We start from the raw sequence: 11,271 nt of genomic DNA on the forward strand, positions 1-11,271 counted from the left end.
TATTAAAGAGGAGAGAGACCACCCGGCTCGTTCTCAGCGCTCACTTAAAAAACCTGCATCTCTGGTGTGGGTATGCATCAGTGCATCAGTGACTGTAGAATTGTCCACTGAAAGATATATACATGTTTCAGAGCAACGTATCCTCCCATTCAGTTTGTCTGTTTGAAGGAAGGGCTGGCAGATTTCAGCAAGATAATGCTAAACTGCACACTGTATCTCTCACAGCAGCACGGCTTCATAATTTTTAATGCACAGGTACAATACACAATCTTCACTTTTCTAATTATTCTAAATATTCTTTGCTATTTAAACATCTTTCAGTAACCTGCTCTGCTCTGTTTGCACACTACAACCTGGGTTTGCCACTTATCTGCACTCTAATTTTAATAACTGTACAGTACTCTGCTTTGGTAACTATTGTCCACGATGTAAATATGTAAAAATTGTGTTTCTGTTCTGTGTCCTGTTCTGTTTGTATATGTGTGTGGGGGTTTTTTTTTTTTTTTTTGGGGGGGGGGGGGGGTTGCTGCTGATACAACCAAATTTCCCCTTGTGGAACAATTAAAGGATTATTCTATTCTTTATTTGGTTTAGATCTACATTTTACAGTGTCGCAACACGAGCTTTGTATTTATTTTAATCTAATCTGACACTGTCACGGTCCTGGGTCTCCTGACCCAGCGTTTTTAGTTCTTTGTGATTTTCGTATTATTGTACTTGTGTGATTTATTCTATGGCTTCTAGTTTTGATCCCTTGCCCTTCATGTCTCCCTGTGTGCCCCTCTATGTATTTATGAGCCCTCGTCCCCTTTCGTGTTTATTCCGTGTCTCCCCTGCCTGTTATGTTGGTGTTCTACTCGTGCTCTCTCTCCTCCTGTCTGAACCTCTGTGCTCCCTGTTTCACCTCTCCCGTCAGTGTTCAGTTCACCCCGCCCTGTCTCGTTATGGCTATCAGTGTCACCTGTGTTCCCCGTGTGTTCCCACTCCCCTCGTTAACCCTCTGTGTATTTCTGTCTGCGTCTCCCTCTGTTCAGCGTGACGTCGTCCCTCATGTTGTGTGGATCTCCCTGTGTCTCTGCGTATGTTAGTTTACTTTTCCCAGTTTAGTTTTGTATTTCCTATGTTCTGCCACTCCAGCATTAAAGCTGTGATTTTGAGTTCATCTCCGTGTCTGTGAGTTTTGCGTTTGGGTCCTCCTCCTGCCTGCCACACAGCCGCGCCTTGACAGTACGACGTCACCAGTAATGGACCCAGCAACTCACAACCCCTCCGCTGAGCTCCGGGAGGATTTGATCTATACGGTGGAGTACCACTGTCAGGAGTGGGAGGCGCTGCCAGGAGACGAACACCGGGAGGTCGTAGCTGCCCGTCTACAGCGGATGGTGTCCGGACTCCCGTGGCTGTTCGGCGCGCTGCACCCCCACATCCGGGACTTCCTTGTTTCCACCGTAGGCGTCCGCCCGGAGCTGCCTCTCCAGTGTGAGGGGTCGGAGGACGTTCAGCCCGGTCCGCTGGAGGATTCGCGGCCCGGCTCATCTCCTCCCCCCTCTCGGCGAAAACGGCGCTCACGCCGCCGCCGCCCTAACGTTTCTGAGCAAACTCCGGTGGTGAGTGACACTAACTGTTTCTTCCATGCCACTTCCAAGTCGGACCAACTCGGACAATATTCTGCTCCTGAGTCCGCTGTTTTTCAGGTCCGTAACACATCAGAAACGAATAGTGAGTTTGAATATGACTGTGTTTCCAGGGCTCATAATGTTTCTAAGTTCACCTCCGCACCTTTTAAGCACGAGACTGTTTCATCTGGAACTGTTTATTCTGGAGCTATGTTTATTCAGTCAGCTGCCCGTCCGCTTTCAGCTCAGTCACCTGCTCAGCAGCCACCTGTAGCCCAGACACCAACTCCACCACCACCATTTTCGCCCCAAGCTCTGTTAGCCGCCCGGCCCGAAGCTCTGTCAGCCGCCCGGCCCGAAGCTCTGTCAGCCGCCCGGCCCGAAGCTCTGTCAGCCGCCCGGCCCGAAGCTCTGTCAGCCGCCCGGCCCGAAGCTCTGTCAGCCGCCCGGCCCGAAGCTCTGTTAGCCGCCCGGCCCGAAGCTCAGTCGCCACCTCCACCACATTCAGCCTCGCTTCCCATAGCACAGTCACATCCACAGCCTGACTTACTACAAACCTTATTTCAATCCTTAGCCCAGTCAATAGCTCAGTTGGTAGAGGAATCATCGGCCTTATCGACAGCTCAGTTAGCTCCCTCGCAGCCCTTCATAGCTCAGTTAGCTCCCTCGCAGCCACCCTCAGTGCAGTCTCCAGTGCAGTCTCCAGTGCAGTCTCCCACTCAACCACCAGCACCACAACCATCACTACCTCTAGTTCATTCCCCTGTGAAGTCATTAACTCCACCACCTACTCCACTCTCACCACCACCGTTACTACAGACATCAGTTCAGTCCCCTGTGCAGTCATTTACTTCTCCACCGTTAGCAGCTCAGGTCCCCGTGTGTCCAGCAGCTCAGGTCCCCGTGTGTCCAGCAGCTCAGTCCCCGATAGCAATACGGTCTTCTGTTCGGCTTAACATTCAGCCAGGGGTCCCAAACCTCTCTGGCTCTACATCAGCTCCTGCTGAAAGCTCGGATGAGCTCATCCAGGACTCCGTGGCTCCCACGCCGCCATCTACCTCGTCCGCTGGGGGTTCCAGTGAGCCCGGCCAGCACCTCCTCGTCTCCGCTGGAGGGTCCGAGGGGCCCGTTCAGCCTCCCGTCTCCGCTGGAGGGTCCGAGGGGCCCGTTCAGCCTCCCGTCTCCGCTGGAGGGTCCGAGGGGCCCGTTCAGCCTCCCGTCTCCGCTGGAGGGTCCGAGAGGCCCGTTCAGCCTCCTGTCTCCGCTGGAGGGTCCGAGGGGCCCGTTCAGCCTCCTGTCTCCGCTGGAGGGTCCGAGGGGCCCGTTCAGCCTCCTGTCTCCGCTGGAGGGTCCGAGGGGCCCGTTCAGCCTCCTGTCTCCGCTGGAGGGCCCGAGGGGCCCGTTCAGCCTCACGCCGCATCAGCTGGAGGGCCCGAGGAGCCTGTCCAGCCGCCATCTGCGACCGCCTCGTCATCACCTGGCCCGGCTACATCCGCCTGTGCTTCTGCTTCGCCTGGCCCGGCCTCAGCCTCTGCAACCTCGCCTGGCCCGGCCTCAGCCTCTGCAACCTCGCCTGGCCCGGCCTCAGCCTCTGCAACCTCGCCTGGCCCGGCCTCAGCCTCTGCAACCTCGCCTGGCCCGGCCTCAGCCTCTGCAACCTCGCCTGGCCCGGCCTCCGAGCCTTCGTCTGCTGCAGCCTCTTCAGAGCCTTCGTCTGCCGCAGCCTCCTCTTCAGAGCCTTCGTCTGCCGCAGCCTCCTCTTCAGAGCCTTCGTCTGCCGCAGCCTCCTCTTCAGAGCCTTCGTCTGCCGCAGCCTCCTCTTCAGAGCCTTCGTCTGCCGCAGCCTCCTCTTCAGAGCCTTCGTCTGCCGCAGCCTCCTCTTCAGAGCCTTCGTCTGCCGCAGCCTCCTCTTCAGAGCCTTCGTCTGCCGCAGCCTCCTCTTCAGAGCCTTCGTCTGCCGCAGCCTCCTCTTCAGAGCCTTCGTCTGCCGCAGCCTCCTCTTCAGAGCCTTCGTCTGCCGCAGCCTCCTCTTCAGAGCCTTCGTCTGCCGCAGCCTCCTCATCAGCTGCCTCGTCTGGCCCTGCGCCCACCGGGCCATGGCCGGCACGCCTGGGACTGGAGGGCCGCCGCTGCCTTCCGCGCGGTCGGCCTCCTGAACTGCTCCGTCGTCTCCTTCGCCGCCGCCGTTGCCTTGCGCACGGCCGGCCTCCTGAACTGTTTCCGCGTCGCCGCCGTTGCCTTGCGCACGGCCGGCCTCCTGAACTGTTTCCGCGTCGCCGCCGTTGCCTTGCGCACGGTCGGCCTCCTGAACTGTTTCCGCGTCTCCGCCGTTGCCTTCCGCACGGTCGGCCCCCTGAACTGCTCTGTGTTTTGGGTTGTTTTCTTGGGCTCCGGTGTTTTCTGTGCTCTTTGTTTTCTGTTCCGAGCCCTCCGTCCTGGGCCCCCGCCGCCCGCCCTGGGTTGTTTTCTGTTTGGTTTTGTTTTTCTGTGTTTGGGCTGTCTGGAGCCAGCCCTTGAGGGGGGGGTACTGTCACGGTCCTGGGTCTCCTGACCCAGCGTTTTTAGTTCTTTGTGATTTTCGTATTATTGTACTTGTGTGATTTATTCTATGGCTTCTAGTTTTGATCCCTTGCCCTTCATGTCTCCCTGTGTGCCCCTCTATGTATTTATGAGCCCTCGTCCCCTTTCGTGTTTATTCCGTGTCTCCCCTGCCTGTTATGTTGGTGTTCTACTCGTGCTCTCTCTCCTCCTGTCTGAACCTCTGTGCTCCCTGTTTCACCTCTCCCGTCAGTGTTCAGTTCACCCCGCCCTGTCTCGTTATGGCTATCAGTGTCACCTGTGTTCCCCGTGTGTTCCCACTCCCCTCGTTAACCCTCTGTGTATTTCTGTCTGCGTCTCCCTCTGTTCAGCGTGACGTCGTCCCTCATGTTGTGTGGATCTCCCTGTGTCTCTGCGTATGTTAGTTTTTCCCCAGTCTAGTTTTGTATCGCCTATCATCTTCTGTTACGCAATAAAGCTGCCTTTTGAGTTTATTCCCTCGTGCCTGTGAGTCCTGCATTTTGGGTCCTACTCCTGCCTGCCGCACAGCGCTCCATGACAGACACTCTGTCTGGTTCCAATTAGCTTTTAAGCATTGTCCACAAATTTTCACTAGTGTTAAAGTCACAGCTATGGAAGGATTTCCAAAAGCTTAACATTCGTCTGCCAGTCAGCAATTGCCAGCCGCCTCCCTCCTTAGGGACTCCATCTGTATGGCCTCCTGAAGACCTCTGTCTTCTCAGTCACCACCAGCCTGTTAGCCAGAGGGTTTGTCTTTTATTCTGTCATCACCAGCCCGGGCACCTAAGGAGTCCTGTCACTTCCACAAAAGTAGCCCTCCTTGGCCTTTCTTCCATTTATGGTTTTCTAAGGGGTCCTATCCCCTTTGCCGATGCCAGCCTCCAACCAAACCACTGGAGGTCTTTTTCATCTACACCAGTTGGCCACCTGTGCGGCTCCCAGAACACCTCCTCCGTTGGGCTCCTGGCCGACCCGTCGAGCTGCTCAACTCTTGTCATGGATTATCTAGCCATCACCTGAACTCTTTTTCTGCCTTGGTTTTGTATACGTCTGTTACCTGTTTTTCATTTTGTGTTTTGGTTTCAGTTTTGGTCATTTGACTTTCTCCATTAGTTTCAGCAGTGCTGCCAGGTTTCCCCTCCCCCCCGTGTTGTCTCCTCTTCTTTGTGATGTCCGTCCTCGAGGTTGTTTGTTTTCCCACCCTGCGGTTCCCTGGTGTTGACCTGCATTTGTCTTGACTTTTTGTAACTTTGTGAATAATCAGCATTAAAACTACATTTCTATCATTTACACCTGGTTTCCTGAGTTCTGCATGTATGCTCACCACACAGCCATTTCCTGACAGCGTCCTCCTTAGAGGGAGTGGATTTGTTGAAAATAGGTCAACCTTGTTTTATGATGATTCATGAAACAAGACCTTTCACATTGTTTTCACTTCTTTTTAAAAATGACTTTCATTTTCATTCTGTATCCGAAAGCTTTTTCTTAGATTCAAACCACCAGTATTTGTGTTATTTGTCTAACTGTGTCTGAACACATCTGGAGAGAAATGCTGACAACACAGCTGCAGTACTTTTGAGGATTGTCTTTATCCACAAGAATTACAACCAAAAGTAACAAGCAAGGCCATTTTTATATACTTTATATAGTCCAGGCTGTTTAAAGACAGTGTTTGAGTGCCATGAGTTTACATTACTGACTCTGCATATTAATGGGGAACCTCTTAGATCAAAATTCCCAAATAAATTGGCTATTTAGGAATACTGCTCACCTTTGTCGGTGAGCAGTATGTTTGAGCTCAGTCATACCTAGCTAAATTTCATCAACAAGAATGACGAGTACCAGAAGCAGTCATGCATGCTCAGTCAACTAAGCATGGGGGAATCATGTGACTACATGATCTCATCTAGTCACATGACTACTTGACTCTTCCATATTTCACACATGAACTGGAAGTATTTGGGTTGTTGCTATGTCCCTTCTTTCCCCACCTTTGGCTTTCTTGGTAAAGATTTTGGTGTTTCTTCACACCTGCATGTTTACCTTGCTTCAGTGTGAGCAATGACATTTCATCTAAAATTCCCTATTTACTGTGTGTGAATAAAATTTTGTATTGTAGAAGTAGTTTAAAGTGTAAATAAAAAAAATTGTCACACACTGCATCTGCAGACGACTCTTTAAGTCAGCTGGTAGTAAGCAGTGTTGGTCAAGTTACTTGAAAAAAGTAATCATTAACTAATTACTGATTACTTCCTCAAAGTAATCCCGTTACTTTACTGATTACTTATTTTCAAAAGTAATTAATTACTTAGTTACTTTTTAAAAACACGATTTACAACCTGAATAGGTGATAAAGTGATAGATCTTTCAGCCCAATTCTACTTTTTCTACATAATCTATCATACAAAATGTAATCAAATGGAAAAGTCCCTTTTTAAAACTTGTTTTATTAGTTTTAATCTTTTAACTTTATGCATCAAGCAAAAATTTAATTATATGCAACATTCTCTGACTGGAAGAAATTTGTTTAATATTTAAACCGATTTTCTGCACATTCCAGCATATAAAACATGTCTTTTTTTGTGTGTTTACACTCACTCTTTCAAATAGATGCAAGTAAAACACAGCAGAAAATAAATAAAGTCAAAGACTCAGTGGTCCTTTTGCTCTATTTGCACCTGCAAAGCAGGAGTAGGGTAGGCGGAGGTTTACCCTGGTGCAGGTGTGCCGCAGTGGTCAGTGGAAGAATCCACGAGTTTCTCTGAGTTTCCCCATTACGTCATAGCTACTCGGTGCTTGCTCGGAAGTTCAGGGTTTTTTTTCGCTGTAAAAGAAGTTTTCTTCCCACGCACAACGGACACTAATGTTTTGTCACTTTTTATGGAATCAAACTCAAAGTAAGGTCAGTACTTCCACGCTTTAAACGCTGCACGCTCATACTCTCTCCCGCACTAAATACATGATCCATTGTTGATCTGCACACAGCTGTTGTCACGAACGTCGCACTTGCTTACGTCACTGTCGTGAGACATTCTCGCAAAAAAAAAAATCACGATTTTAGTAACGCAGCGTTCCTACGGGAAAGTAACGGTAATCTAATTACCATTTTGCAATAGTAATCCATTACTTTACTTGTTACTTGAAAAAGTAATTGGATTACAGTAACCCATCTCTGGTAGTAAGTGAAGGAGGTTATTGTGGAGTGTGATAAACCGCTGATGGTGATTAGCCAGTTCTGGGCACATGAAGATGCACAGGTGATGAAATATCCATGGGAACAATACTGAACACAGAGCTGCCCCAGTGAGTCCATCACAGTGTGAACATTAGCTAGAACTTGTAGTAGAAGGAGCTTTGCATGTTTGAGTAGAAAGGTGTTATATTAGTACCAGTCCACATTAGCATTCATGTTAAACACATACCTGTCTTCATCATGTGTTTCTCACCACCTGAGAGCTGTGAGTCCCCATCGTCATCTGGAACAGATTCTGGGATTGGAAATGAGTTTGGAGATTATTATTTATTATAAAACATAAAATCAATCAATCAACCCTGACTCAGTTTCATTCTTTACAATGTAATGTCTTGGCACTATCCTATGGATGCTGCAGTTTGATTTGGACTTGGTTTCTCGTCTCGGGCTGACTGTTTTTTCTTTTTCATCTAATCTTTTTTAACATCAGCATTGATTCTGGTTTTCCCTTCATGAGTGAATGTCTGAGGGGAAATGTCACTTTTATGTAGTTGGACCTAAAACACTCTTATTGAAGTTTTTACAGTCACCTTTCTTTCTTTGTTTTTGCCTTAAGGGCGCATGCTTCTCTTTTACAGCATTGTCACTGCTTCACCTCCAGGCAAAGGTGTTTCCTTATTTAGAGAAATGTGACTGTTCTTATATGCAGGTGGTATGCCACTTGGTTTATTTAACTCTGATTTACTAACACAGGTATGATGGGCAGGTGTGATAGATTCTTCCTTAGCCTCCCCTCGTGTGACTGAACTGCCACTGCCAGAAGGTAAACCTGTGTAAACCTTTATTTGTGAGTTACACTGCTCTTGCTAGAATGCTGGTGATTGTTTAAATGAACAATCTTCATCTTTGTTTGTTTATACACTTCTAAATTGTACACTTTGACCAGTTTAGTGATGTAAGTATGTTGGCTGAGAGACACTGTTTGTTCACTGTGGGCCCCTCAGGCTGGGGCCTATCAGTAACACTAACTCCGATGTACACAACAACAGATGGCAACAGATTAGTGATATTACTGATTTATTACAGTTAATTGGTACATTATCAAACATGGATTGATTTAATTGTCAACTTGAAAGGGCTCAGAAAACACTGTTTTCTTTTAGTGCTGTGACACTGTAAATATAAGGCCTTATTTATGAGAATATCTGTGCCTGTGTTTGCATAATGCTGCATGATGGTAGTCAGACTAGCACAACAGGTTTCTGACCTTTTCTTGATGACTCTCTCGTCGATGAAAAAGACCTGAGGCCCCTTCGCCGTGTAAATCCACCGTCTTCACTGTTGATCCTTTCTGGAGGCACAATACAAACCGACTCAATGAAAAAGTTATTACTAAGCTGAACAGAACATTCTTGATTACATGAACACATCTATGAATTTGTATCATCACTGTCCTACTTTTGACTCGGAGAGACGAGAAACCAAAGCTCCTCCTTGTGTTTGTAGACAGTTGCTGCTCCAACTTCTATAAAAAAAAATCAAATGACAACTAAGAAGAAACGACATCTTTGTAAATGTTCAGTACATTCACATTAATGCAGGAGCTGTCAGTGATGACCTGTAATAGTGCAGTAACAGAAGTCAACATGTAATAAGTTTGTGGTGTGTTGCTGAAACATCTTCAGTACGCTCTTGAGGAATGAGGTTTGTGGCACTTTTGTCTTCCTGCAAGTCCTCTGCAGACATCTGTGTATACGTAAGTGCACAACATGTCACTTTGGGGTCATCTAACTAATGAATGTATTTCTCATGTTTTAGTTACAATGACTACTGTAGAGGGAGAGGATGACACACATGCACACAGCTATCTGTGTTTGGCAATCTTTGTGAGATATTTGCTGCCATTGTTAAGTATAAGTCTAACAGCTCAGTGCCAAACTCATTCCTTACCAAGACTTTATTTAACCTGAAGCAAATCTCGACACTCAAACAAGACTTTTAAGGGGCGTAAAAAATTTAAAAACTTCCAACTCTTATATTTCAAACACTATTATTATTGAAAACAAAGATATTTAGATATATTTATAAATAAATTGCCTCACTCTAGAGCAGTGGTTCTTAACCTTGTTAGAGGTACCGAACCCCACCAGTTTCATATGCGCAGTCACTGAACCCCTCTTTAGTGAAAAATAAAATATGATTTTTTTTTTCAAATTCAGATATGTTTTTTTACTGGTGCGCAAAATAAGCCGTGCATGTCATGGCAGAGGCTCTGCCGAACCCCTGAGACCAACTCACCAAACCCCTAGGGTTTGATCGAACCCAGGTTTGCTCTAGAGAAAGCTGCAACCTGCAATCAGCCATTCTGCATTGCTTTTTACTTTTTATTTTGCAAGCACTGAAACTCTGGGTGTATGTGTTTGGTTTGTTTCTGTGTGTAGATAACTGTTTTAAACTACAGATTAGGGGTGGGTTTTGGTTATCGATTTATCTATTAAAATCGATTCTAGCTTGGATAACTTGATATCGATTCATTAAAATCCTGAATTGATTTTTAAATATAAATTTATTTTGCCCGAAACGCCAGAATCTCAGGTTAAACCTCACGAAATTTCAACAACCACCAAACAGCTAAAACAGTAAATGAGAGCAGTTACACGGATTCTGCACAAAGATGTAAAAGCACGGACCCCACGAAACATCAGAATCAGTGAGATGTCGCCTTTCTCACCCGACAGCACGGGCACGGTCGGGGCTGAAAGCCGACAGCTCACTGATTCTGATGTTTCGGCGGTTCCATGCTTTGTGTTTGCGCCCTTTCTGAAACTGCAGGTTTTTATCTCTCTCCAAACAATATTGACTGAACCAGCAGCAAAAGAAGATCCAAACTATGGATCACAATTCGCTTCACATAAACATCGTCATGAATTTCCTCTAACTTTTGCTGTTTTGCTTCCACCACAATAAAATCACACTTCCTGCACAGCTCTCTCTCTCTGTACTTCAAGAACAGTTTCCCATCTCAAATCTCTGTTTTCTGCATTATTCGCTGCGCTGTCGGCCGCTGTCTTTTTTTTTTTTTTTTTTTATAACTTAAATGACCTTGGACAAGAGAGACTAATTTCTGCTGTTCAGTACTGAAGAAATGTAAACTTTTTAAAATTATGTAAAATTGCAGAATATGTTTAAGGTTACCTGCTATAAAAAAACGGGCCAGGAAAATCTCCTTCATGTTTTTCTGTCTGTTATCTTCAGTTACTTTGACACAAAGGCATCTGCTGTGATGCTCACTTTTGATAAAGTCTCGCAAGTGTCAGCTTTCTTTTTATAGATATAATAATAATATGGAAATGTACTGATACGTGATCAGAATTATAATATTTCTGACTGTCTGAGGCAAAATTTCTCTGAATTGAATTGTGGATCGAATCGATTCAGGACCTTGTGATCGTCACTCGAATCTAATCGATCGATTCGATTTGAATCGATTCTAGAAATCAGTGACGATGCCCAGTCCTACTACAGATCCTGGGTATCTTCATTGGGATATACATTTTGAGAGACAAGCTTGCTTATAGGATATTAAGATTCATCCTTCAGTTAATCCAAAATGCTGCAGCAAGAGTCCTGACAGGGACTAGAAAGAGAGAACAGATTTCTCCTGTTTTGGCTTCCCTTCATTGGCTCCCTGTTAAATCCAGAATTCAAAATCCTGCTCCTCACATACAAGGTCTTAAATAATCAGGCCCCATCTTATCTTAATGACCTTGTAGTACCATATCACCCTATTAGAGCACTTCGCTCTTGCACTGCAGGCCTACTTGTTGTTCCTAGAGTATTTAAAAGTAGAATGGGAGGGAGAGCCTTCAGTTTTCAGGCCCCTCTTCTGTGGAACCAGCTTCC

General features: G+C 46.6%; 1 protein-coding gene across 3 annotated transcripts in view; it reads right to left on the bottom strand.

Annotated features, from left to right (window-relative positions):
- dennd2da (DENN/MADD domain containing 2Da) overlaps window positions 1-11,271 on the bottom strand; it is a 37,694-nt gene that overhangs the window by 20,266 nt on the left and 6,157 nt on the right. For all 3 annotated transcript variants that reach the window (XM_085258991.1, XM_085258992.1, XM_085258989.1), the window contains exons 2-4: window positions 8,827-8,893; window positions 8,636-8,719; window positions 7,598-7,663 (exon numbers count right to left, since the gene is read on the bottom strand). In XM_085258991.1, the coding sequence (XP_085115117.1) occupies window positions 7,598-7,663; window positions 8,636-8,719; window positions 8,827-8,893 (217 nt within the window). The remainder of the gene's footprint in view (window positions 1-7,597; window positions 7,664-8,635; window positions 8,720-8,826; window positions 8,894-11,271) is intronic.

Source organism: Mchenga conophoros, linkage group LG20 (assembly GCF_057382185.1).
Source record: "Mchenga conophoros isolate Kocher_MC1m ecotype Shallow Benthic linkage group LG20, M_conophoros_male_GT1.1, whole genome shotgun sequence".
NCBI lineage: Eukaryota > Metazoa > Chordata > Actinopteri > Cichliformes > Cichlidae > Mchenga > Mchenga conophoros.